Below are 27,294 nucleotides of genomic sequence, written 5' to 3' on the forward strand. Positions count from 1 at the left end.
TTTACCTGCACATTTCGTCTCGATGGTTAAAAAGCTGACGTCAAGCAGCGGTTCCAGAGCTGCCTCCAAATAAGAATCTTGGGGGCAGGACTCCAACTCAGTTCCTGGAGAGCTACATTCCATCCATGTTCCTGGAGTTACCCTCCTGCAGGTTAACACTCCAACCCTGCTCCTGGAAATCAACCTTCCTGTATGTGTACGATCTCCAACCCTGGTGAATCTGGTGAATAAGTGACTCTTCAGAAAGGTAGAACCTGGATCTAGTCCTATAATGGAGGCTATAAAATGTTTTCCTTTCTAGTTTAAACGAGGTGGCAGCAAATACAATCTTGGAGATGTTTATTCACATTAATATGTGGACTCGGTTTTAAACTGCCCTAGAAATGTAAACGCATTCCAACATTGCTGTAGCCAACACTCAGGTATCCTTTCCTGGCTTTTTGGCGCTAAATGATTAAGTCCGTCTGGGTCCGGAAAAAGCACAATCAGCAGTAAATAATCACTGTCTCTCAAAGAGTAACGGAAGTGCATTTTATTTATTTTGACAGAAGACATAAACACCCACAATTTTAACCGCAACTTCCTCTTAAAGGCTTTTTCCAAATGCAATTTCCCAGTTTCTATCTAAATTCAATGAATTAACCCACTTTAAAATCCCCGTTCAAGTTGTCCAACAATTCATTTGGGAGCAAAAGGAATTAATTCTCCGTTTGTATTATTAAGCACTTTAACACAGTCAAGGTTTGCAGAAAGCTCAAGATACAGTTTCACTGACCATAACTATGCTAAATTTGGCAAATAAACTATATTCTCGCTAAATCCTCAATGCACTAGTATGCCTATATATTTATCTTTACTATATTACTAAAGATCCAAATACATGGAATTAAGACTATGACCAAAACATTTATCTTAGTAACCCTTTTCTCATGAATCCGGTTACAGCCTTGGTAAGGTCAAGAGGTAGTGCATCATATTCCAAACCTCTGGGGGTGAGAACCCGCTGTAAACCAGGACAAATGCCGTTGGTAAAACCATAGCCGACTAATATTTCACCCACAGGCCACTTCCAAGTTTCAAGTGATGTTACAATTCATTGTTTTTAAGAGTTATTTTCTTACAGTACAAATACATCAGACTTCGAGCTGGTTGTATATTGGAAACGCTGCGTAACGCACCTTTAAAAATACAAAAGCAGGAATAAACTATAAACAAGAGCTGATCAATTTTCTTATCAACACGCAAGATGTGTTCAAAACTAAGATTAACTGGTAAATTACGCTAATCAATTAATTATTTTCATAGATTACCAAGAAAGATACACGTGTATTGTGGATGAGGAAATTAACTGATCAATTAAACCAACAATCTACATTTTCACCTTGAGAAGACAGTTATTTTAAAATATGGTAATGGGTACAGCTTTATGGTTCATTGTACAATCACACAGTCCATTTCTGTAATTAATCCAGATATATATTTTTTTAAAGCACCACTCACTATAATGTAGTCCACAGGTGTTCACACCGTTTTTGATCATATTCAGAGACAACCATGGAATGGTGAACATAAAACTTCCATTCACTACACTGTAAAGCTTTTTATTTTCTTATTTTTCAGTTTTTGTTAGTTGCGGAAACTATATGGACAGCCTTTGACAAAAAACATTGTTTTTTGATGATTGTGTAATTATTGATCACAAATAGCTATTTAAGACTTCTTTTTTTGTTCATCATTTAGAGAAGTGCAATGAAATACCCAGTTTTAACCATTAAATCAATACATTAGCTTCTTCATAAATGTGAAAAGGACACTCTTGGAATGTCTGATGAAAAAAAAATGCATACATTTTACGATCCATTTTCCCACAAATTGCCATTTATAGCGATTGTATTCGTTTACACTTGTATCTCTTTCGAATCCATTTTTCAACAACAGTTTGTACACCTCTCCTTGCATCAGACATCTCTGCATAACAACAACACACTTTCTAGTGACATTTATTGGAGTAACATACAAATGTAACTAACAAAGCTTCTAAACCTTGACCTGCTACTTCAGTTTCCGATACAGATTCGGTTCCAAGCTTACAAAATAGTTTCAAGTTATTTTATTGTATAACAAAGGATCTGGGCCATGAAAAAACGTGCAATTGATGCTGGGAACCTTTAAGTAGAAAAAAAACAAACAAGCAAGCCCATTGGTCCAAATGGAGTACATGGGTATTAACTGATGGAACTGTAAGCTTGAACCAGCAGTACTGAACGTCAGATAGCAAGGAAAACATGGGAATGATCTTCAGCTGAAGCATGGATAAAACAGAGATACAAGTTTAGACGCACTAAATGATCGCTTTCAGTTGCCTTTTTTTACAGGGGCCGTCATTTAGAGAAGTGCTGTAAAGTGGAATGACCGCAACTTAAACCATGAAGTAAAATTTGAACCCCAGAAAGCCCTCCCACACAATTCCTTCGCGTTCTGGAATGAACAGCCGAACCCTGGGATTTTTAAAGTCGGGTAATTCCTCTTCTTCAACAGGACCCGATGGTCATGGCTGATTTTATACAGGGCTTCCTTCCAGGGTGACCACACAGGAACCTCCCAGCTTCTCTGCCAGGGTGCGCCTGTCTTTGATGTCCTCCAAACCATTGACTTGCCATTCATGCTTAATCCCTATAAGACAGCGTTTATGTCATTGAGTGAGGTCATAGCACACTCCATGATCACAATCAAAAACATTTTTACATCCATAAAACTACCCACTTACCTGTGAATTTCTTCTTTATGGCATCCTTGGAGCTGGCATAGATCATTTTGCTTTTCAGAGGAGCATTCTCTGGCGCCCTATTTCACAGAAGGTGACCAAAAAAAAGTATAGGATGTCATTTATTTACCACTGCCATCAAAATTCTCTGAATATGAATGCAGAATTGCACCAGAAAAGCAACATAGGGGAAACAGAAATAATGCATGGCAAAGTTAAGTATACAGAACTGAAAATACACAATACAGTGAGATTAGATTCTCTTCACCAAATATGGCTAATCAAGCATGCACTGATAAGGGAGGGGGTGGGGGCTGGGTACTGGTCATGGAGAATGTCATTTGCCTCCTTGATATCAGCACACAGTAATGTATGAGATCATTGTTTCGGATGACTAGCCCATCTGTTGATATCAATGTAGGCTTTTGTATCTTTGTTAGATCCATGCTGATGCTCGCAGGGCTTAGCCATCGAGCGATTTGAAGCAGAGGGGGGGGAAAAAAACACAGTAATCTATATCAGTGGATACTCTGTGGGTGTGCGTCAGCAGGGAGGTGAGAAATGTTTGAGGCATTCCTAACCTAAGAAACGTGCACGCTTTAAGAAAAGAAACGTATTTGTTGAGCAGACGCTTTTATCCAAAGCAATGTACAGAGGGGGATTTGAACCTGCAGCTTCTTGATCTGCGGTCAAAACACTCAGACCCCTTGAGCCACGCCCATCTTACATGTGATTAGGTGGGAGTCAGGTGGCTGAGCGGTTAAGGGAATCAGGCTAGTAATCTGAAGGTTGCCAGTTCGATTCCTGGCCGTGCCAAATGACGTTGTGTCCTTGGGCAAGGCACTTCACCCTACTTGCCTCGGGAGGGAATGTCCCTGTACTTACTGTAAGTCGCTCTAGATAAGAGCGTCTGCTAAATGTAAATGATTTTAAATGTCGATTGATCCCCTCACCAGAAAATGAAGACAAGGTCCTCCTTCTTGGTCTCCTTGGTCTCGTAGGTTGCATCGTACAGGGCGTAGCGGCAATCATCCGGAGGAAGCATCTTGACAAAGTGCAGGTAGGGGTCGTCGATGGTGTCGCCCACCTGACCCACCAGGATCTCTTGGCCCTCCTCCAGGACGATGTTCTTCTTGTCTGGACTCAGGCAGAATAACACGGCCTTCTTCCTCTTCTTCTTGTCTTCCTCGTTCACCTGGGCCTTGCGCACCTTCATCTCGTTGAAGACGGTAATTACTTCATCGGTCACTGTCACCCCGGATGCCTAAGGGAGAGAATAGGGGGCGTGTCACTGCGGGAGGTTAAACAGGATGACCAGAGGCCAAGGAGGTATAAACAGAGACCACCAGGTCAATATGAATAGGCGACCACCATCCTAAATAACGTTATTTGATCCTGTTCTGTACTTCATCACATCTCCAGAGAAGATCCTTATACTTGGTTTCCAGACACTGCTATCATTTGTTTTAACCAGATGGATAAACCGTCTTAGCCTAACACATTGAATCTTTTTTTTCACGTTTTCCACCCAACAGACATTAAACCCATTAATAACAGACACAAGAGGCATGTCTTCCGTTCACCAGGTGGTTTTCATAGAGAAAAAACAAGTGGTATCTGGGCCTTAAACTAACCAAAAGGGCCTATTAATGGATATAGAATATCACACCCTGAATCAGTCCTAATTCTTCCTCATGCCCTATCCTGGCCGAAAGAAAATGATTAGGATATAAGCTACTAGGTGGAATAATGTTAGTCCATTTGAAGATGAAAACGGTACTAAGAACATATTTCTTATATTCGCTTTTTGACGCTTGCGTTGTAGCCTTGATTTATCCATCTTTATCCACGATGGGGCAGGAGAAATACTTGGTCAGAGCCCGTTAGGAGTCAAAAGATAACACTGCAGAGAACAGCTAGGGTGTTCAGTATTCATTATGCAAAACACCTTCCGGAGGCTCGAGCTACTCATGTCCTGCAAATCTAAATCACTTGATATGGCACGTGCGTGTCTAACCGCCGTTTCCAGCCGAGTCGTTAACTCTTAACACTAAAATGTCCACATTGTTGAACTCAACTAGTCCAATAACCTGTTTTATTAGCTACTAAACGGCGCCCTTCCTTGTGCATTTAAGGGTGGGGTCGACTGAGGCAAGCAGTCAGCAGCCAGGCCTTAAACGACATCATAGAGGAAGTGAGCACAATTGTTCATCGTCACACAACCTTATCCAAGAAGACAAGTGATAAAATATTCCGGATATTGGTCATAAACTATTGCTGGCCATCAGTCAGGTAGATAATACATACATAGTCCATAGTACAGTCTCCTTCAATAGCAACAGCAACTTACTAGACTGAACTACACTTGCTAGCTAGCTATTCCACCTAGCACCAACGCAAATCTAAACCATCGAGCAGACAATATCAAAAAGCGTCATTGCTATGCAAGTCAAGTGCCATTAGCTCAACGTTGAGCGTAGCTAACTTTAAGTGCTGTAACCGGACATAAGGCTTGCAGGAATATTCGTGCTGGCCTAAACGAACGTTAGCTAGCCTAGCTAGACCTAGCTCGCTAGGACTATCTATGGCTAGCTGACTACTTTCTCAATTATAGCCTTGTAGTAGCTACCTAGGTAGCTAAATCAAACAACTGACTTAAAATATATCAATAGAAGCAACACTTTTGGGTGTAATGTCTAAAATGATCAACTATAAAAAGCTACAAGAAACATTGACGCAACGTTACCATAGTTGGTTCTTTTTTGTATCGCAGTCTCAGTCGAAAATGAACGTTTGGTGCTCGCACGCATTCCACTTCTACATACCACCAAGTGGCGGACACGCGCATTGATAAAGCAAAGGGGGTTATGGGAGCTGTATTTTTTGTTTTCAGTAGTCACCTGCTTCCTCTCTTTAGTTTACATGGCTTTGACTCCATCACCATAAATCTTCCCATAGTGTAATAATTTCAATGACAAAATTGCTTGTGTACAGTACGGTTCCACACACTCCAACAACTGTAATCTATTGCAAATACTTCCACAATGAGTCTCGTAGAGAGTACTACCAAATATGGAAACTAATTTTGACGCACACCCCACCCAACGTCCACTTGTGCAAAGTCATTCAGGCATGTTCTTTTTCAGGTACTGGATAAAGACTGGAAACAAAATGATGAAACGGGAAATATGTTGTAATAAAGCACACACAAATTGGCTCTGTGTGTGTTTAGTCTACCATTCTTGAGGCAATTAATAATAGACAAGTGTTGCAAGAGTTTGTAAGGAAGTAAAAACGAATTATCAACGGTTTATTCCAACACAAAGCAAAATGTCTTTCAGTTTATTACTCAGAGTGTGTGACCAAAACTGCTTGTACTAGGACTAATGTTGTTGCGCTTTTTTGATAACGGCAGAGCATTTTTGTACGACTGCGCTGTCCGTAGTTTGCATCCGTAACCCAATATAACATGGCGCCGCTCTCTTCAACACATCATGTGTAAAGCAAGGAGAAATGATACATTGGGGACAAATATGTTGAAAGCTATAGCTGATAGTTGTTGATTAATAAAAACGTTTGAACCGTTCAAGAACGAAAGGGATCTCGTAGTGGACGTGGAAGCGGAAGTATGGGGTTGTATCATTTACTGTGTTGCCCCAGCGTTGCACGCCAAAAACTGTTGAAGTCAATGACGACTTACACGCTTAGTTTCGGTTCCAACTTAAGATCGTTCAATGTACAAACAAGGCCAGGCATATGTAACGTTTTGCTCAAGACCAACAAACAGCAAACTATTTATCGCCCATTTTCCATCTCTACAGCTGTCACTAAAGATGTCATGCTGTTTGAACACAACAGAACCAGGTTCTTTCGCCTCTTAGCCGTCTTCTGTGGCGGTCAGGTTCTTTTCTGGACATACCTGGCCTACTTTGCTTTCACTGGCCTACGAGATACAAGTGGGAAAAAAGTAGAGACTACTGGTTTGGCAGGCTTTTGGAGTTTTGAAATGAACTTGGGGTCTGTTGCTTGGAGATACGGTTTCACGTTGACTTGTCTTGTTATTGGTAGGTTATAGGTTTGATGCTCTGCTTTTCAACGCAAGACAGTCCACGTCTTACATCCTACACAATAGCTTGCTACTTTGATAATTCATAAAAAAACTAATTATATTATATACTATTTGTTCAAATTGCACCCATCACTAGGGTTTACTGCTGGTACATGTGTGGTAGATCTCTCATCTCTCTCCTTGTGTTGTTGTTTTTGTTTATCAGGAGGAGGAATTGGGGGATTTGGGGCCCTTTTCTGTCGCCGGTCAGTCAGTCAAGTGATTTTGCATAAAGGAGGTTCGATGGTCACAGTCACCACACAGTCCCCTCTGGGAGCAGACAGAGGCAGGCGAATGACCGTCCCTCTATCATCTGTGACCTGCCATGCCCACAGACAGGAGTCTCCATCTTTCATTCCGCTTCGGGTGAAAGACCACAAGTTCTATTTCCTATTGGATAAGGAGGGGACACTGAACAATCCCAAACTATTTGACATTACCGTCGGAGCCTATAGATCATTTTAACATTTGGCCTACTTTTCAATTGGAAGTGTTGTATTGTGATGTTAAGGAGACCACATGCGGAAGTATAATACATTTTGTTGTTTAGAACATGGAATAAATTGTGAATGTGACATACATTTTTCCAACAGACATTGAGTATGACGATACATGGACATTTCAGTTATATAATATAAAAACAAATGGACAAACTAGACATTGTTTCATTGCGTGTACATTCAGATCAATTTGTAATAATTGGCAAAGTTAGTTATACTTATTCCGCACACTCACTCCCCATCGTATCTTTCTTTTTGTAGCAAGTTCAAGTGTTTTGGAATATTTTTCAGCACCATGGACAGCTCGTTTAATTTGACTATAGTTCGTCGTCTACGTGGTAAATTATTTATTCTATTTAGCCTAAATAGTACGGGTAAAATATTCTTCAGATGACATGGTATACAAATAACTCGAATTTGTAAACCCCGCTGCAGTAGGTGGCAGTGAAGCTCTGTCGCACAATCTGGGATTATCCCTAAACATTCCGTGTATGTTTCCATCGGTGAGAGGCGCAATTCAAGTGACTAATATATGGGAGAACGCAAATCTTTTTTTAGTATTAGTTTTCAGTTCAGATAAGATGTGTGCGTCTCTAACAGCCGTATTATGATTGTAAAAGCGATCTTTTGGATTTGTACATTCTATTCACAGTTTAACAGACTGTCACTTTTGTGGATTTAAACTATGCCTGTTGCTATTTGACCTTAATTCTGCAATATAACGGCATCAATAATCCGGGTAAGTTTTATAGAATGTGGTAGGCCTACTTCATAAAAAAGTAATGTTTGTTGATATAAATAGCCACAGTAGGCCTATATAATATCCAACAATATGCAGTCACGTTGAAGAAGTCAGTCAACTAACACTATGTTTCTGACAGCTAAATATGTCTCTGGAACTCGATGTGTTTGTGGGGAACTCAACAATCATCGATATTGCTGTCTATCATCTTTGGTTGGACGGCTATACAGGTTTGTATCAGAACTGCAGAGTGATTTCTGTCATACCTCAAAATAACATTTATTTACAAAAGGTTCAGTAATGGGTTTTTTATATTAAAGACGCTGTTAACCTTAAAGCATATTAGAAATGTAATTATTTCAGCAGTGCCCACGTTTTTGCCATGCAAATATTTTGTTGTTCAACTGACCTAATTTCTTGCGACTTCTTACTACCACCTGTCGGACTCCACACTGCCCCTTAGTGGCAGATGCAGTTAGAGCGCGTGTGGATTGCCGAGCCATGTTGGATTGCGACGTGAGTGCAGAAGTTCTACACAGTGACACCATGGACCAGTTCAGGACCTTCCACATGTGTGAGCGTCTCCTCCACTGCCCCGTCAAACTGTCCAATCAGCTGCTGTTTCAGATCCCCCCTCAGAGTCAGAGCATGCTCATTGAGAGGTTTGTGGACTGCTGCGTGTTGTGGTTTATCTTTCTAATGTAATGTAATGAATGTAAGGTATTCATTTAGCAGATGCTTTTTTCAAAGCAATGTTCAGTTCAAGGGGGGGACTTGAACCTGTGAACCACTGAACTGTCCCCTCACCTTCTGTGTTTTCCCTCACCTGTCGAACTTTACACCGCCTGTGTGGTTGCTTGTTATTTCTCACCGTAGGTATTATGAGTTTGACAGTGCGTTTGCCAGAGAGGTGCTGGGTAAGAAGCTGTCTAAGGGGACTAAGAGAGACCTGGAGGATGTCAGCTCCAAAACAGGGGTGGCTCTGAAGAGCTGCAGGCGACAGGTGAGACTGACTCCCTGAAGAGGAGGAACATCTATTTGTGTGTTGGGTTAGCGCAACTCTGAATGATGTTGCCATGGATATTAATTTGTCCCCGACCTTGAAATGGTGTCTTATGGCTTACAGTGTCTGTTGAGAATAAGATTGATACTAGTGTGGTTTATACGGTCCAAATCCAAAGTCTGATGTTGTCCCCTATTTCTTTCCTACTGTTTCCAGTTTGATAATTTCAAGCGAGTGTTCAAAGTGGTGGAGGAACTAAAAGGCCCACTTGTGGAAAACATTCAGCGTCACTTCTTGCTTTCTGACACATTGGCCAGGTAATTAACCAGATTTCTGTGAAAAAAAATTATGTATCAAAGTTAAACTAAGAACTATTACAGAATCTATTTTAAATGTCTGATTAATGTCTGATAAAGATGATCACAGCCATGTTATTGGTAATCAGTTATTTTTGAACAACTTGCTTACATTTCTACAGATAATTCAACGATATCTCTGACATCATATTCTCTTCTCCTCAGGGACTACGCCGCTGTCGTGTTCTTTGCAAACAGCCGTTTTGAGACGGGAAAAAGGAAGCTTCAGTACCTCTCCTTCCAGGACTTTGCCTTCTGCGCAGGCCAGCTCATCAGCTACTGGACCGTTGGAGCTGTGAGTAAGTTTGTTGTGGATATTGTTGTCCGTCTCCACGGGAACGATGTGACTATCAGTTTATGTTCTAATAGTTATACTTACACATATACGTATCAGACAACCAGTTATTTGGAGTGAGAGTTGGCGTATACCTCCATACGAAAAATTTGCAGTTTAGACACATAGTGGTGGTAGCAAGCTCTCTTTGAGGCCTGAATTCAGAGGACTGTCTATATAGGGGTACATAACAAAATAAAAGGTATACAAAAAATGAATACCTGTTTTTCTCTGTACTCTTCCCAGACAATATGGTTGATGACATGGATGTTGATTTAGAGAAGGAGTTTCTGCATGAACTAAAAGATATCAAGATTTTGATCAACGATAAAGATATGCTGGACCAGCATAAAAGGTATGAAAGACATACGAGATTACAGTAAATGTAAATTTGTATGCAGATTCACACAAAACTGTTAGCTATTTAGCTCTGATGTTTGTGTCCCTGTCAGTCTCGTGTGTGCTGCTCTTCGTGGGAAGATCAAAGTGTTCAACGAGATGGAGGCTAATTTCAAAGTGAGTCTACATTATGCCAGGGTCACTCTCTCACATGTACAATCCTACATTTGTTCAAAAGAATCATTTCTGTTTAACTTTGTCTCTTTACAGCATCTGTCAAGAGCACTGGTTAACATTGCATCTAAGCTAAACAACACCAAAGATGTCAGAGATTTATTCATTGACCTTGTGGAGAAGGTAAATAGTGCATCTTTGAACCAGATATACTATACTATCTATAACTGTGTTTATTGTTTTTTGTCTGTATTTTAACATAGAAAAAACAGTACATTGACGTTGAAGAGGTGTGAAAATGAATAAAATGTAAATGTAACATCTCTTTGTAATTAGCAGAGGGCAGAATGGGCTGTATTATGGGTTGTATTGCTAACAGAATCATTTTCATGTCCCAGTTCATTGAGCCATGTCGATCTGACAGATGGACAGTAGGGGAACTCAAACTCTTCCTCACTCACTACACTACTGCAGCCCTCTCTATTGGCACATTCAGGTTAGTGTGTGTGTGACTGTGTGCGTATGTTTGTGTGTGTATGCGTTGATATCAGGGCTCGCAACTAACCGTTTTCCTCACGGCCCCAGTACCGTCCTGAAGTACAAAATAAACCACCCCAAAACTGAACTTGACCTGTCCCAAAATGTACATTTCTTGTGTTTTTTGTCTATGTGAAGATTCACCTTTTAGTGGTGATGTCATAAAGCTGGCTTCTCCTCACAGGTACCAGCTGGCGTGGGAGAGGTACATGGGCGTCATGCGAAGCTGCATCATCAAGATGTATCACGAATAAGTAGACCTGGTCTGATCCATCCATCTCGCTGAATATCTACTGAATATCTTTACCCAACTGCCGTTTGTTGCGCTGGAATATCTTCCTCTATCTTTTGACATAGCTTTGATGCTGTGTTCACATGTCCCATGGTCACCACAGTCTCCTGATCATGCTGCACTAGTATGAATTGTTTACTATATGTATTTATACAGAAATAATATATCCTAATGTGTTGATTGATACGAAGTAAAGTAATTTGTTTTACACAGATGTGTCAGTTACTTAAGCGTGTGTTTATGTGTGTATATGTGTGTGTTAAAGTATGTGTGTGTGTGTTTGTGTGTGTGTGTTTGTGTGTGTGTGAAAGTACGTGTGTGTGTGTGTAAAGGGGTGGGCTAGCCACAGGGAGCTACAGTTGTCCAGGGCTGTTGTTGAGGGGGTTGGGACTGAGCCAAGACCTATAAAACTCCTTCAGTGGGGCAGCTGTCAGATGGCCCCTTGCCCCGCTCCACCAAATGGTCCTGAAGACTCCCTTGAGATTGTCTTACTAATGACAACATGGGACCACAGGCACAAACACACTTAGGACGAGTTGCGTTCTAGAACCATCCGTGTTCTGGAACCAACCGGTCGTGTTTTCTGGAAGCGGTTGTGTTCTGGAACCAGCTGATCTGACACTGTCCATGTTTTTGGAATGAAGAATGAAGAAATGAGTCCCTGCTTTCCTTCCCTGCAGAACTTTGGCTCCTGATTCCTGTTCTTTAATTTGTCTCTGCATTCCTCTGGGCCCCCCTTCCCTGGCTGTAAATTTCCAACCCTCCAACTGTGTTGTTAGAAGAGGGGCAGAGGTTGAGGGGGGGGGGCAGGGGCACGGGGCAGGAGGTGGCAAGAGAGACACACAGGTTCTGGCCAGTTTAATGGGAGATTTACTTTGCCTATTTACCCTTGAGGTGGTAGGATTTATGAATTCTGCCTTGAATGACTGAATACATTTCAGTTATTGTTCAGTCCTGTGCTAGAACTTCTGACTAAACATAAGAAGAATGATGGACAGGTGAACAGAAGAACGCTGGGAGGTTCCTGAGGGGGAGAGAGGCCTGTCTCCTTCCCCTCCTGCCTCCTTCCCCTCCTGCCTCCTCCCCCTCCTGCCTCCTCCCACTCCTGCCTCCTTCCCCTCCTGCCTCCTCCCCCTCCTCTTCATCAGCCCCAACCCCCTTTTCTCCACAAAACACACTTTCACAGAGCGTCTCTCACACACTCATTCACACTGCCGCTGTCAGCCATTCTGTTAGGTGTGTGTAGGTGTAGGATAAGGGCAGGGCGAAGATAACTATTTGTAAAAGCTCTCAGACAACTGTCGAGTTTATTTCTCAGTAGAAACTGTTCATCAACTATTGTTGTGATTCAGTGAACACTAACTGTCACAGACAAACCCAAACCTTTCTGGGTGAGTATGAATCATTGAGTTTCCTAACTTCTTTTTAATAGTTTGCCAAGAGGAGGTGATGGGGTCTGTTTCCCAAAGTGTCTGACATATGATGCGTTAAGAGGTTGTTACAGAAATAAGCCAGTTACATAATTTTTTGTCTTAGCCATTCTTAGGATCTTACTAAGTTTTAGTTGTTGGGATAGATATGGTCATAAAATGTAATATGTTGATATCAATTCAAGTTGTATTGTATTCTCCCCTTCTCCATTTATCTCACAGATTCTGGAATATTCCTTCACACATTGCTGTTCTCTGTGCAAAACTGTATGTGACTGTGATCTAGTGACTGTGTGTGTGTGTTTTCGTTTCTGTGCGTGGAGTGGAGTTGAGTATGCAGGTAGCATGTGTGATTGTCTGTGGGTGTTTGAGTCTGTCCCTCCTCCACAAAACCTCCGCAAAGTCCTCTGAGGGAGGCAGTGACAGCTACATGGTGAGGATAAACGCCCCCCCGCCCTCCTCTCTTTTTTTTATTCCTAAATGGTTCTGTCCATCCCAATGCCTTGCATTTTAAATGAGTCACTGGTCACACTGCCAAGATTTCAGTTTGTGTGTGTCCGTAATCTCCCTCTCTCTCCTCCCTCTCTTTCTCTCTCTCTCTCCATCTCTCTCTTTTTTTCTCTCTCCATCCTTCTGTCACTCTCTGTCTAACTCACTCGCTCCTTCCATCCCCCCCCTCGTTGTCTTTCTCTCTGTCTCTCTCCATCTCTCTCTCCTCCCTCTTCCATCCTGCCTCACACACACACACACACACACACTCCCAGGAATGCACAGATGGTTATGAGTGGGATCCTCAGAGTCAGCACTGTAAAGGTGGGTGGATGGGACTCTGGCTGTAATGTCATGCATGGCACCACTGATCTGTGTGAGAGTTTTGTCCCTGTGCTCACTGTGATTCCCATGGTGTTGTTCTCATAATAACACGCCAAAATGTCAGTCGGTTCCGCTGAACTGTCCACTCTTGAGCTAGGATCTCAGTTGCTACAGCCTGCGCTCCTGAGATTCCCACAAATAAACACACACACACATCCACATCTGCCCACACACATTTACATCCACAGATAATCACACACACATGTCCCCCCCCCCCCACACAGACATCCACATTGACACACATCCACACAACTCCCCCCCAACGCACACACACACACTGCCTTTCTCATCCTTCATTTCTCATCCCTCCTTTCTTAGACGTAAACGAGTGCGAGACCATCCCAGGGGCGTGCCAGGGAGACAGGAAGTGCTTCAACCACTACGGGGGCTACCTGTGTCTTCCCCGCTCCGCCTCGGTCCTCACCGCCCCTGAACCCCCCAACTAGGGGGTGGATATGGAGCCCAACGAGACCTTCGACCCCTGTCCTGTGGGCTACGAAGCTCGGGGGGTGGTCTGCGTGGGTGAGTCACACGTCCAGAGAGAGAGAGAGAGAGAGAGAGAGAGAGAGAGAGAGAGAGAGGGGGCAGTGAGTGTGAGTGAGTATGTGTGGGAGCAGAGTCCATTTTTATGAATCAAATGATGAGTGCTCTGTGTGTGTGTGTGTGTGTCTATGCGTGTCTGTGTGTTTGTGTGTGTCTGTATGTGTGTGGTCTATGTGTGTACGTTTTCACAGACGTGGACGAGTGTGAACTGGCTCTTCATGACTGCCAGCCGAGCCAGCTGTGTGTGAACACTGGGGGCACGTACAGCTGTCACTGCCCAGACGGGTACACCAAGAACGGCCTCGAGTGTGCAGGTGAGGCGCCCTCCTCCAGCCCATCCTCAGGCTCATGTCAGGCTAAGTCTGATGAACTGTTCATTCCTCCATCTGCAAACATTCCTCTCTGTCTTCTTTTTTTTTTGCCTTCATTTTTTACAGTTTTGATCTCTTCTCCTCTATCATTGATTTCTGCTTCCCTTTCCCCCGTCCTCTCTCTTCTATTTTTCTCTTCTTTTTTCCCCCTCTCTTCTGACAGACATTGACGAGTGCGAATACAGATACTGTCAGCATCACTGTGTCAATGTTCCTGGCTCTTTTTCTTGTGAGTGTGAGTCTGGATTTCAGTTGGCCGGAAACAATCGCTCGTGTGTGGGTAAGTCCTCCTTCACATCAATGACACACCTCCAACAACAATCAATAACGACAATATCCATGTCGTCATAGCAGTGTTGACCTACTTTACCCTTCCGTCACCTTTGACCTTTCCAAAACGTACTTGCCTGTCTCACTTCCCTGCCTGCATCTCTGGTGTCCTTTGACTGCATCCAGATGTGGATGAGTGTGAGATGGGCGCCCCCTGCCAGCAGGGGTGTTATAACACCTACGGCTCCTTCCTCTGTCGCTGCGACCATGGATACGAGCTGGGACACGATGGCTACTCATGCAATGGTCTGATCATGAATCTCTGTCTCTGTATCGGTGTATGTCTCTCTGTTTCTCCACCTCCCTCTCTCTCTCTCTCTTTCTGTCAGTCTCTCTCTCTCTCTCTCTCTCTCTCTCTCTCTCTCTCTCTCTCTCTCTCTCTCTCTCTCTCTCTCTCTCTCTCTCTCTCTCTATCCACTGTGCCATCACACTATTTGTAGCTGAAGCACTCATGAGGATTATACTGGGAGGATTTTGAAGTCTTGTTGTGTCATTTCTCCCTGCGTCGCTTCACTCCTCCGCTCCAGATGTGGACGAGTGCAGGTATTCCAGCTACATGTGCCAGTTCCAGTGTGTGAACGAGCCCGGGGGGTTCTCCTGTGGGTGTCCCGAGGGCTACCAGCTCCAGGAGGCCAGGCTGTGCCAGGGTAAACAAGCCTTCAGAGCCACTAATGGTGGGAGGAGGAGGGATTGAGTGACGGCAGAAAACGCTATCAACACACACAGACGTGGACAGGACATGTACACACACACATCCAAACCCAGTCTTATTCACGAACACACTGTCACACAAACATATACTCAAACACAAAAACCGTACATCCAAACACGTAGTACTCACACACAAACACACAGTCTTACATAAACACACATGAATACACATCGCACACACACAAACACACTGAGGGAGTTAGATGGCTGAGCGGTTAGGGAATCGGGCTATTACTCAGAAGGTTGCCGGTTTGATTCCTGGCCATGTCTATGACGTTGTGTCCTTGGGCAAGGCACTTCACCCTACTTGCCTCGGGGGGAATGTCCCTGTATTTACTGTGAGTCGCTCTGGATAAGAGCGTCTACTAAATGTAAATGTAAACACACATAATGTTGTTCCCTCTTGTGTCCTGCTACTGCCCCTCTCCCAGATGTAAATGAGTGTGAGTCAGACACACAGCAGTGTGAACAAGGTCACACCTGCCTTAACATCCATGGAGGGAGTCGGTGTGTGGAGTCCAACCTCTGTCCGGAGCCTTACGTACAGGTCTCCGAAAGGTATGTGTTCAACACTGGGTGTAGACATACTTCGAGCACACACACATGCAAGCACGCACACACACACATGCAAGCACGCACACACACATGCAATAACACACAAACCCATGCATACACACGCACATGTGCACATGCATACAAAGGGCACGCATGCCTCTACACACACACACACACATTAAAGCACACACACACATTAACACACACACACACATTAACACACACACGCACATTAACGCACACACACACATTAACACACACACACACATTAACGCACACACACACATTAACACATACACACACATTAACACCTACACACACATTAACACACACACACTCTCACATCTCCCCGTCTCTCCAGCCGCTGTGTGTGTCCGGTGGTCAAGCCCGAGTGCGCCCACCTACCGTTCTCCCTGGTGCACCGCTACATGAGTATCACCTCCGGACGCCCCGTCCCCTCCGACGTGTTCCACATCCAGGCCACCAGGGTCTACCCTGGGGCCTACAACACCTTCCGCATCCGCTCCGGGGACCAGCACGGGGACATGTACATACGGGTGAGAGCCGGGGAAACGTCTGCTGGGCTTGATCGTGGAGATTAGTTTTTTGGATTATTATGGATTGCTGAATCTCGTCTGCTGAACAGATTTACCCTTGGGTCCTAATGATGTATCCTTGACTTTGAAATACAGTCAGGTCATGTATCGCAAGTGTCTGTACCCACTCTCTCTATCACAACCTCTCCCTGCATCAATAAGCAGAAAGATATTATTGTTTATCTTCAAATGTACTTCAAATGTACAGATTTTGCATATTTAAATACTTATTGACTACTTTAAATCGTGTACTTATGTATGTATGCTTCAAGTAAAACGTGTTCTTGCTTGTGTCTTCTCAGCAAATTAACGACATCGGTGCCATGCTGGTCCTTGCTCGGGCTGTGACTGGACCCAGAGAGTACATCCTGGACCTGGGGATGGTGTCAGTCAACCCTCTGATGAGCTACCAGACCAGCTCCGTCCTGCGCCTGGCAGTCTACGTGGGGCCTTACACCTTCTGATAACAAGACAGGAACAGGGACACAGAGGGTGACATGAAGTGATGGAAACTGGAACATTGGCCTGACTCACTTCTGCTCTAACTGGAGAGAAAAAAAATCATAACATGCTAGCGCAGCCGAAGCAGTGAAATCTTTCTCTCATGATCTCGTAGTCACTCATTCACATAGTCTGAGTCAATGAGAATAACCTTTTGCTAACAGTAGGGCTCTTTGTTCACAAAAACATGACTAAACACTTGGCAATAGTATTATAATTGTGCACTATGTTTTAAGTAGTTAGCGAAGGGCTATTCCCTTGCTGGTAGATGATCACATCTGCTGTACAAACTCAGTTTACATGTCAATATTCTGCCACCCATCCAACAGTAATCTTTCCAATCAGAACTGAGTTTTACCTTAGGTGGTTAAAACCATTTTGTTGTGTTTCGTTCATTAATGTTGTGTTTTATTTGTAAGGATATGCTACTAAGATATTAAAACGTACATTTTGGGACTGTGTGTTTGCTGTTTGTGTGTGTGTGTACGTGTGTGTGTGTGTGTGTATATACACTTCACTGCTGTGCTGAACCCTCTCCAGGTTAATTTTGGACACTGAATTACTCAATAACTTCCGTTCCTCATTCTGTCTGGTTGTGGCTTCATTGTCCTGCGTACAAAGAGCTGTTGTATTGTCTGTTCCTTTCCTCGTCATGTGGAGAGGGCCTGTGGAATGGGAGGATCCAGGGGTTTTTAGGTTCTAGTTTCTAGATTTTGTGTTCTAGATTCTGGATTCTAGAATCCAAGTGCATTCTTACCATGTCAGAAATTGACAGCCTGTTGTGCCATGTGTTCATCAAACTGCAAGATAAAACCAAGTTTCTGTGTAGCTTGAGAACAGATATTTTGTATATGTACATTTCATTGTTTATTGTTTCCTTTGATACTTAATATCCAACCACCCAAGAGATGGGTGTGACGTGTGAACATCAGAGGCTTGTTCAGTCACATGGTGAGATTTTCTCAGATTTCCCACACTGTCCCGACATATAGATAGTGACTGAAACATCTAGTGATAGCATATAGCTCATTCAACACCAAGAAACTGTCAGGAGTGAGTCACAATGAGATATGATGTTTTAGAGAACATGTGAGGATTGCAAAAACCATCAACTGTTGCATTTATTTTCATCAGCACTCTTTGAAACTAAATCCACAAAAATATATGTACATTTTTTTCCCCTCATCTAACTACTTAACCAGTTTTGTTGTTACTTAACCAGGCTTTGACCATATTTCTGTGGAGTACCAGGACAGTGAGGGCAAGGGAGATGGTGTTGGTGCGCTCTGAGGCAGATTAGCGAAGCACAGACGGTCTGTAGGAGGAACAGAGAACCAGATGGGTGTGGGCGGGACTTACAGGAGACCACACCTGGGACAGGGACTTCACCACTGGGTTCCATGGAATGGATGGTAGGGTTCAAAGGTCAGGGTAAGTAGAAAAGGCTTTCAGTAACGGAATATATGAACGGCATCGACTTTAAACTCGGATCTCTGAGCTAATTTCTTTAAAGGGATAATGTGCTTGGTACGAAGATGACAAGGCAAATCAGATGAGTAATAATTGCTGATATATTCATTCAATTAATTGCATTCCTTTGAATGAAAGAGTGAATAATCGTAATACTTGAATATGTTATGTGTAGAGAGAAAAATCTGCTTTAAGAAGTGTATGGATGTGCATGTAAAGTTCAAATAATTTGTATTGTAGAAAAACACAATACAGCACAATCAGATAAAAAGTAATATTTAATTTTCTCTCTTGGGCTAGCCTAGAGCAGCAATGTTTTATTGTCCAAGAGTCAAATAATTCGAGCTAAACTCATAAATAGAAGCTTACATTGTGCCCATGAGATATTTCATTTTTCCTTGATTATCTTTGTGAACACCAATGTGGTTACTTAGTAACAGAAGGACTGTTGCCATGGGCACATAAATGGATGGATACAAGCAGCAACTTGATGAATGAAGACCGAGCAGAAAGGATCAAACAGGTAAAGGACATCTGCAGAGACTCGAAAATGTTTAGTCTATGATCGAATAACAAGCAGGCCAAGTAACAGACTAAACCATATGCATCGATATATGTATCTTTATACGTTGCAAAAATACTCTCGTCACCATTTAAATTTTTTAACAGATGGTCTAACCACCCACGAAAAATCTCTGCTCCCCGTGGAGAGGAGAAGGTGTAGAAACAGCAGGCCCGTCTCCCTTAAGACTAGATCAACCTGAGAAGAGTAATAACTTCATTCCGCAGTAGCCTGTTTTCATATTTATCCTTCAAGGACCAAGGCTCAGTTGTTTCAGAGAAAAACATTACTTCACATTGATCACGGTGGTTCAGTGTTAGAGGCCATGGCGAGCCCACACCTGTCCTCAATGCAAGTCAGCTTCGGAATGAAGAGAGCTATAAAAAAAGATTGTCTTTGCCATCAAAACATGTATTTCATGGCCCCGTGTTCTATAAATAATCTGGACAGACAAAGAAATGTAAAGAGAAGGTACAAATACAAGGATAAATTCTCAAAGCATCTCCAATAGAGAAAGAATGGGAGAGAAGAGAGAGTGGGCGGCGTCCAACGCTCACCTGAAGTGTTTGGGTGCGCGCGAGAGAGAAAGAGTGAGAGTGTGTGTGAGAGAGAGATAGTGAAAGAGAGAGCTAGAGAGGGGTGGGGGGTGGGCAGAGAGAGACAGGGATAGAGGGGCAGGCAATGCCTATAAAGGACCTCCACAAGCGTGCTCACAGTCAGTAAATGATTTAGAGTAGAAAGGTTTGGATCCAATTACTTTAAGTTTCAAGTGATCGAGTTTCAGTACAACTGGAAATTCATAACGCTCTCATGGGTGAGAGATAAACGCAAAGAACAAGCTATCTTACTTAATTGTGCCCACTTTGCTGATCCGTTTCCGCCGTCCATCGACAATGTATCGGTCAACGAAAGGAGCATCTAAGGCGCGTAGGGATCAAATCAATGCGGAGATTCGCAACCTGAAGGATCTTCTCCCTATCACCGACACAGACAAAGCTAGGTTGTCCTATCTACACATCATGTCGCTTGCCTGCATGTACACCAGAAAGTCGCTATTCTTCTCCCAAGGTAAGGTTACGATTTTGGTCCTCCAAAATATAATATGAAGAAGTTTGTCTTGTGTAGCCTAACCGCGTAGCATATGAGCTGTTCACTGTCCATAGTTCTGAAAGTCTCTGGCGCTGTCTGTGGTGCTAGTTCTTTGCGACACAAAGTAGATTGTGGAGATCACGTTTCAGCGCTTTAATTGCATTTTCTAAAGTCCCCTGTTGCGTTTTCTCTGGTATACCCAGACACTTCATGCGACCAGAGCAGCGGTTTCATGTCGTTCCACGAGCTGTCAGAGCTGATCCACGAGCTGGCTGGGTTCATGGTGGTCGTGACAGGAGAAGGAAAGCTTCTGTATTTGTCAGAAAACGTCATAGACCACCTCGGTCTCTGTATGGTAAGTACGCTTTCTCAAAATGCTGACAAATAGAAGGTTCTATTTGACTAAGAGTAAAGTCAGTCGAGGTCAATGGGATTGTTATCACTTTGTGAATAGGTGAACATTGAATGTGTGTCTTGTTAATATTAAAACGTTTCTTTTAAAGGTGGACCTAATTGCTCAGAGTGACAGTGTGTATGATATCGTTGATCCCAGTGACCACTTTGTTATGAGAAGCAACCTTGCACCAGCTGTCACTGGAGATAAAGGTAAACATCCAGTAATCTGAACACATCTACATTATTATCAACACTAGAGATTTATTTTTCTTTTTTTAATGCTACTGATGAACATCTGAAATCGTTTTTGGCCAATGATAAGTAGCTACTGATTCATATTTGAAACGTTTAGCTATGCCTGTCCATTTTCCTCCAGACCGACTGTTCCGATGTGACTTTAACACCTCCAAGTTCATCCGGAGGCAGAGTACAGGGAACAAGACCATGCTGGTCAGGGCTCGCTGCCTGGCCCCGCCCAGCCCTGGCTCCTCCTACTGCACTTCCACCCCTGTATGGGTGTGCTTCTGCACCCCCCTGAGGCTCAAACCCAGCGCACACACCACTCCGGGGGGCCCCCCTCTAACTCCCCCGCCGGAGCACTCCTTCTTTCTAGCCTCGTTCCACTCTCAGCACCTCCGGGACATGACGGTTTGGGATGCCCAGGACAGGTGAGCAGCAACCCTGCGGTCTTTATCTGGCAGGATGTGTTAGGAACATCCTGTCTACATAAGCTCTTTATCTGGCAGGATGTATTGTGAACACTGTTTTTACTTTCTCTACTAGTGTGACGGTGTACCTGGGATATGATGTGGAAGCTCTTCGCTCGCGGTCCTGGTACAGCCTCCTCCATCCCAGAGATCTCTCCCATGCCTCCACACAGCACTGTGCCCTGTGTGAGTACCACACCAGGAATTAACACAAAAACCCTAAGTTAGGCCTACTAGTGAGCTAACCAGTGTATTAATTCTTATTGTCTCTCTCTCCCTCCCTCCCTTTCTCTCTTCTGTCTCTGTCTTTGTAGTGAGTGAGGGTGTGGACAAGCAGGTGGAGATGGTGGTGCAGGTGGAGACAGCTGAGCACTCCTGGGTCTGGCTCTACATGGTCCTCCAGATGGGGGGTGGGGAGCACCCCATCACCTGCAACAACTATGTCATCAGGTAGGCCTGGGGACTAGGCCCGGGGGGGGGGGGGTGGGGGGGGGGGTACACTCCTAAGGCATTTTATGGGAAAAAAAGTTTGCGAACAGAGGTTGCAATTCTAACTCTCTCTCTCTCCATCAGTGAGTCAGAGGCATGGTCCTTGCGCCAGCAGCTGAGTTTGGAACAACAGAGTCACAGTTCTGGTTATTACAGTTCTGGTGACTGCATGCCCCGCCACTCGGCTCTGTCCAGCCCAGACCAGGTGTTCACTCCCAGCAGCAGTGGCTTGTCGGCCCAGTCCTTCGACTTCACCACAGCCCAGTCTGGTTCAAGCTTCTCTGACGAGGTCATGCAGCCAGCTGATCAGCATCCCCCCTCCAGGATGTCATCTCGGGAGGAAGAGAGCTTGATACTTGGACGACAGCAGTGGAACAGTGAGAAATTAGGGCCGGCGCCCATCTCTCCTCCTGCCTCCCTGAATGAATCAGACTTTCTGAACCAAAGAGTTCCCTCTCACTCGGTCGGCCTGTCAGAGCCTGTCTCCCCCTCCCTCTCCGAGTATCTCACCCCTGTATCCATGCTCCTCTCTCACCAGATGGGCCAGTTTGCCTGTACTCCCCCTCACACCCCACAACTTTCCAGGGGTTTTAGTTTTGGTGAGAGGCTACACCTCAGTTTAGACTCAACCAACACAGTTGCCTCCTCCTGCCAGAAGCTACACACATTAGGAGGCACAGAGAGAACACACAGATTCTCACGGTCCATTTCCTCGGAGGAACCCATACTGATGCTCCCTAGAGAATACCACAGGAAGGTGACCTCTGATGGTTTTAGAGAGGGTGAGTGCAACACCATGAGCGTTTCAGAGATTTGGGGGTCCCTGTATGTGGACGTCCCCCAGAAAACCATGAATGGCCCCCCCAATGGGCTCCTGACCCCTGAGAACTCCCCCGTACAACATCCGGGCTCTTTCCTCTTCTCCTCAGCCGTAGAGCAGGAGAGAGAGAGAGAGGAGATCTCCACCTTGGCCAGATACCTCAGCTCGTTAGCCGAGAGCTTCTCCTGCGAGTCTCTCTTCCCTAAACAGCCCCTGTCCACTCTCCCACCTTCACCTCCCCCCAAACCCCGATCCCAGAGTTCCTTTTGTGAAGGCGAGTGCAACCCCTGGACGGGGGCCAAGCAATCTCATCAGCGAGATGTCTCTCTGTATGAAGAGAGTGCGTTGTTGGAGATCTTATATGAAGATCTCTCATCATTTCCCTCATCCCCGTCCTCCTACTCCACAGGCTCTGTCTCTCCCTCCACTTCCTCCTCCCTCTGTTCTCCACAAACCCCCATGAGCGGAGACTATTCTATTGGCGTAGACCATTTCAGTAGCGTCCAATCGACGCCTTTTAACTGCATGGCGGTGGGCGGGGCTACGATGGCTGCCAGGGCAGCAACTAGGAAAACCATGAACGAGACGGCGGAGGACGAGCTGATGGACACGTCTGAGTTTCCTGTGTCCGCCTCTCTCGCTGCCTCCCAGGAGCCTGCCTCTGTCCTGGACCATCCCGCCCGCCCCCACACCGTGCCCCATGCTCAGTTCCTCATGGAGGAACTGGTCGCCATGGATCAAGTGTTTGAGGCAGATGTCTCTATTTCCCCATTTTGGGGTAACAACCTGAGTTGTATCAACTCCCACTCAACTACCTTGGCTTCACGAAGCTTCCGCCAAGGTGAGGATCATTCTGTTAGGACTCTTATTGGTCTTTACCACGCAAATAGCATGCAAACACACATCTAATGTTATGTGACAGTATCCTTATGTCTCTCCTTACCTTCTCTCTTTACCTTCTCTCCTTCCTTCTCCAGGAGGAAGCCTGCGTGACCCTGCGTTCTAAAATAAGTCTGTGACTTACTTCGACAAGTATGGCATATTGCCACATTTCGTTCGCTTTTCCTGGAAAGGCTAAGCAAAAAATGTAGATACAAGACATTTCAAAAGAAAAGTATTCAATGTGTGTACAGAAAGAAATAAAGTGACATGTGTATTTTCACTTATGGTGAGGAAGGATATCCAGACTCAAGGTACTTCCAAGGACTATTTCCAATGACTAAATCTCTGGAGTCAGTTGATCGTTGTCAGTTTTGGATTGATTAAGTAATGGATTGATTCCTATGTTATGGAAGATAGTTTGTTATGTATGTTTCATTGATCATATACATATTTATTATGTGTTGAATTGTACAGTTTTAAAGGATGTGTGACATTTTAAATGTGTATAATTATCAAATGGAACAGCATTACCAGATTATCCACAGATCATATGTCCAAATAATATTTTCAAAAATTTGACATGACTACCTTGAAAAGTGTACCCTTACAGTTTTACTTTTGCAGGAATGGATACTGTATAAGTGTCCTCTCCTATTGCTGTCACATATATTTGAAAATCCGTACAAAGAAACAAATTAAAAAGAATCTTGAGTGAGTCTGTGTGTTATTGAAGAAGAGTTAGACACCAATGTTTCCCCTCATCTACCGTAGCACAGCTTGTTCCCTCTGCCATTCACATCCCTCCATTGTGGGAAAACCGTCAAGGCCACTTCTGACGCGCGTGGTGACGTCTCTCTCATGATCTCTACTTTGGACACAATAATCTGCCCACGCTCTTCTGCAGCCTTGTGGCAAACGTTCTCTCTCGCTCTCTCACATCTCTCGCTCTCTCGTTCTTTCCTACCGTCTACTTCTCTCACTCTCTCTTCATATCTTTTTTTTTTTTTACTCATTCACTTTTTCTCTGTATCTGTCTCTCATGCCAACGAAATACACTCTGGAACATAACATTTATTACATTTCTTATCTGTTACCACGATAATTGCACAAGCCCTGCAAACATCTAATTTGAATATTCCCCTTTTCCTAAAATCTTGATTACCATTTGTTTGGTTAATCTAAAAAGCATTGTTAGTTTGTTTTTTGGTCTCAACCTGTTGGGTCTTGCTCCAACACTTTATTCCAAACTGCATGTATTTATTTTCCAAAGTTCTGGATCCTGTGCTTCATTGTTGTGAAGACTGAATAGGTTCCAGATATAGAAAAGTGACAAACATAGGTGACAAAGGAGTATGAAGGACAACAAGGCAGACTTGAGATGTTTTGTCCATCCATGTCCTCTTCTTGCTCCCTCTTTCCCCCCTCCCACACATCCATTCAGACCACTCAGCTTCCTTTCATCTTCCCTCTCTGACACATCTGTGTTTTAGCCATTCATCCGTACCTCATTCATGGAAACCATCTCCTCATGAATCCTTATCCTCGAACCAAACCACTCCACTGTTCTCTTCTCCCTTTCCCCTATGCAATAGTCCTCTCTCTCTCTCTCTCTTTCTCTCTCTCTCTCTCTGTCTCTCTCTTTCTTTCTCTTTCTCTCTATGAATGGTTGAGTGAAGAATTAGCCCTTTTCTGTGAACAAGAATAATTGTATCACGTATGATGTCATGATGTGAATATTAAAAAGATTGTCTGTTACGGTTTGGTGGTGAGGGTACAGCATCTGCAGACAAAACTATGCACAGTTGGTGTCCAGTCTTCCATTTGGAATAGGCCCACAGGCTATCATTGCATTCAACAAGAGTTTGAAAGGTTGATATTAGTTCTACCACGTAAATTGAGGTGGCTGACATTTAATTTAAAACCCGACCAGACAAGCTGTCTGAAGCCTATGACAGTTACAACCTACGACTGTAAGAATGCACAGATCATATATTTACAGAGCAAACAAACCCATTGAGGGAGAACTGACATCGCTTATGCACCCTACTCAACTACTCAGCCGACAAAGTTCAAACGAACGCACCTAATGTTGACGCAGCGTAACCGGAAAAACTTGCTAACATACTTCCGGCCGTAAATGCATGAATTAAAACGCGAGCACAGTTAGCTAGCCAGGCAAAAGACATGGAATGACATCTACGTTACTTTCCACTTAAGCGTTTGTAAATTAACTTTTTTAGGTCGTTTTTAAGGTAGTTAACTATTCATGATATACGTCGCTTGCTCTGTTAGAAGAAATCAAGTAAGTAACGTCAGGGTTTGAGAATACTGACAAATGAACAAATAACCTTAGGTAACGCTACTGCTATTAGCCAATACTTTACAGCACTGTACTGCATAGTTTAGGACCACTGGCAGTATCTAGTTAACGAGTTTGAAACGTCCAGTTGTCCAAAATGAAAGTTTGCAGTGGTTATTTCAATTACAGAATGCATTATGTAAGTTAGCGTGATATCAACGTGGTGTGTTCATTTTTACTTTACCTTAAATGATTATGACCTTATATTTATCAGGGATGGCTTCACTGGCAGGGAGTTTGAGACCAATGCTGTCATCATTATTACAAGGTATGAGGCTTATCTGCCTTTCCCCCTCGTTGTGAATGATTATTTTCTAATACGTTTATACAACAATCCCTTATTCATTTTAAACTGTAGCAACCCATCATCAGTTAACTCAGAAAAATGCATGTCTTCTGCTTATCCTTAATAGCTGACTACAATTTCCTTGTGTGTGTGTCTTCATGCAGTGTCGCAGTCTCTCTCATCATGGACTGGACCAGTCCTCTCAAGAACCATGGCAACACTTAATCAAATGCATCGCCGGGGGAAACCATCCCCTCCCCTCCCTCGCGTGAGCGCTATGTTCGGGCGACCTCAGATGAAGGCCGTCATTCTGAAGACGCTCATCCGGAAACCTAAGAAGCCAAATTCCGCCAACCGTAAATGTGCCAGGGTTCGTCTGTCCAACGGGAAGGAGGCGGTTGTCTTTATTCCTGGGGAGGGACACAACCTCCAGGAGCACAATGTTGTGCTGGTTCAAGGGGGGAGGACACAGGATCTTCCAGGAGTGAAACTTACTGTAATCAGAGGCAAATATGACTGTGCTCATGTTGTGAAGAAGAAGCAATAGACTCACGACAAGACGAGGCGGAGACTGGTGGCTGCTTTAGAAAGGATTGGAGGTTGTTTCTGATAAACAGTTCTCCGAACACAGACTGATCTGTGCTCTGTGGAAGATGTCATTTTTGTATCTAAATGTGATTGGTTGCACTTGAAACATTAAAGTCCCTCATCCAATGTGTGTACTTAAAAGTTATGTATTCAGATATAATAAATCTTCAGTGACATTCATGTTTTCTTGTCAATTATTTTTTGTGTTGAAAAGTCTTGTGTTTTTCCCCCAGTGTTTTGGGACATTCAAGTTAATATTAAGAATAATTTTCAGAGGTGAAAAGTTGAAGTTTAATGGGTACTTGTTTGTTTGGCCCATTCATGGAGCCAGCCATTTTATTCCAACCTCCTAGAACTGATAATTAACCGTTTTTTGAGTAGATGACCTGTTCATCTGCCGACTCAGTGTTGAAACAAACCCATGGTAGTACTTCTACTTTCTGAAAGAGAACTTTTCCACTGCTACCAACTTCTCGATGGTTCAGTCAAAGATGTTATTACTGCTTAGAAAATGAGTTTCACCTAAGGGTCGCTCAGCTATGAAAGTATTTGTTTTTATATAAAGTTTATAACTCTAGGTACAGCAT

At 43.7% G+C, this 27,294-nt stretch overlaps 4 protein-coding genes and 1 pseudogene across 4 annotated transcripts; 4 read left to right on the plus strand and 1 right to left on the minus strand.

Annotated features, from left to right (window-relative positions):
• Positions 1-1,585: 1,585 nt before the first annotated feature.
• Positions 1,586-5,616, minus strand: LOC124467959 (cofilin-2-like). Its single transcript, XM_047020488.1, has 4 exons — positions 5,511-5,616; positions 3,718-4,028; positions 2,768-2,844; positions 1,586-2,673 (listed from the first exon to the last, which is right to left on the minus strand). Exons 1-4 carry the CDS (start codon positions 5,610-5,612, stop codon positions 2,561-2,563), a joined length of 603 nt encoding a protein of 200 aa, XP_046876444.1. The 5' UTR covers positions 5,613-5,616; the 3' UTR covers positions 1,586-2,560.
• Positions 5,617-5,712: 96 nt separating this feature from the next.
• LOC124467958 (acidic fibroblast growth factor intracellular-binding protein B-like) lies at positions 5,713-11,293 on the plus strand. The gene is made up of 12 exons (XM_047020487.1): positions 5,713-6,828; positions 7,039-8,111; positions 8,254-8,344; positions 8,578-8,776; positions 8,991-9,117; positions 9,334-9,434; positions 9,639-9,772; positions 10,054-10,162; positions 10,260-10,323; positions 10,417-10,503; positions 10,719-10,816; positions 11,042-11,293. The coding sequence occupies exons 3-12, from the start codon at positions 8,260-8,262 to the stop codon at positions 11,109-11,111; spliced, it is 1,074 nt and encodes a 357-aa protein (XP_046876443.1). The 5' UTR covers positions 5,713-6,828; positions 7,039-8,111; positions 8,254-8,259; the 3' UTR covers positions 11,112-11,293.
• Positions 11,294-12,839: 1,546 nt separating this feature from the next.
• LOC124468091 lies at positions 12,840-17,022 on the plus strand (annotated as a pseudogene).
• A 2,962-nt stretch (positions 17,023-19,984) lies between these two features.
• On the plus strand, positions 19,985-23,598 carry LOC124468239 (neuronal PAS domain-containing protein 4B-like). Its single transcript, XM_047020899.1, has 9 exons — positions 19,985-20,159; positions 20,384-20,535; positions 20,684-20,786; positions 20,953-21,244; positions 21,360-21,469; positions 21,598-21,733; positions 21,857-22,149; positions 23,002-23,433; positions 23,570-23,598. Exons 1-9 carry the CDS (start codon positions 19,985-19,987, stop codon positions 23,596-23,598), a joined length of 1,722 nt encoding a protein of 573 aa, XP_046876855.1.
• A 2,006-nt stretch (positions 23,599-25,604) lies between these two features.
• Positions 25,605-26,883, plus strand: mrps12 (mitochondrial ribosomal protein S12). The gene is made up of 3 exons (XM_047020491.1): positions 25,605-25,776; positions 26,048-26,101; positions 26,284-26,883. Exons 2-3 carry the CDS (start codon positions 26,050-26,052, stop codon positions 26,664-26,666), a joined length of 435 nt encoding a protein of 144 aa, XP_046876447.1. The 5' UTR covers positions 25,605-25,776; positions 26,048-26,049; the 3' UTR covers positions 26,667-26,883.
• The last annotated feature ends 411 nt before the right edge of the window (positions 26,884-27,294 follow it).

The sequence above is a fragment of the Hypomesus transpacificus genome, chromosome 5 (assembly GCF_021917145.1).
Source record: "Hypomesus transpacificus isolate Combined female chromosome 5, fHypTra1, whole genome shotgun sequence".
Lineage (NCBI taxonomy): Eukaryota > Metazoa > Chordata > Actinopteri > Osmeriformes > Osmeridae > Hypomesus > Hypomesus transpacificus.

Coding starts and splice junctions, on each gene's coding strand:
- LOC124467958 (XM_047020487.1), top strand. CDS start 8,260: ATGTCTCTGGAACTCGATGTGTTTGTGGGGAACTCAACAATCATCGAT. Junction 9,435..9,638: donor CTTTCTGACACATTGGCCAG/GTAATTAACCAG, acceptor TCTTCTCCTCAG/GGACTACGCCGCTGTCGTGT. Junction 10,324..10,416: donor AGATGGAGGCTAATTTCAAA/GTGAGTCTACAT, acceptor GTCTCTTTACAG/CATCTGTCAAGAGCACTGGT.
- LOC124467959 (XM_047020488.1), bottom strand. CDS start 5,612: ATGCGCGTGTCCGCCACTTGGTGGTATGTAGAAGTGGAATGCGTGCGA. Junction 4,029..5,510: donor ACAAAAAAGAACCAACTATG/GTAACGTTGCGT, acceptor TCTCTCCCTTAG/GCATCCGGGGTGACAGTGAC. Junction 2,845..3,717: donor GACCTTGTCTTCATTTTCTG/GTGAGGGGATCA, acceptor TCTGTGAAATAG/GGCGCCAGAGAATGCTCCTC.
- mrps12 (XM_047020491.1), top strand. CDS start 26,050: ATGGCTTCACTGGCAGGGAGTTTGAGACCAATGCTGTCATCATTATTA. Junction 26,102..26,283: donor GCTGTCATCATTATTACAAG/GTATGAGGCTTA, acceptor GTCTTCATGCAG/TGTCGCAGTCTCTCTCATCA.
- LOC124468239 (XM_047020899.1), top strand. CDS start 19,985: ATGTATCGGTCAACGAAAGGAGCATCTAAGGCGCGTAGGGATCAAATC. Junction 20,787..20,952: donor AGCTGTCACTGGAGATAAAG/GTAAACATCCAG, acceptor ATTTTCCTCCAG/ACCGACTGTTCCGATGTGAC. Junction 21,470..21,597: donor CACACAGCACTGTGCCCTGT/GTGAGTACCACA, acceptor CTGTCTTTGTAG/TGAGTGAGGGTGTGGACAAG.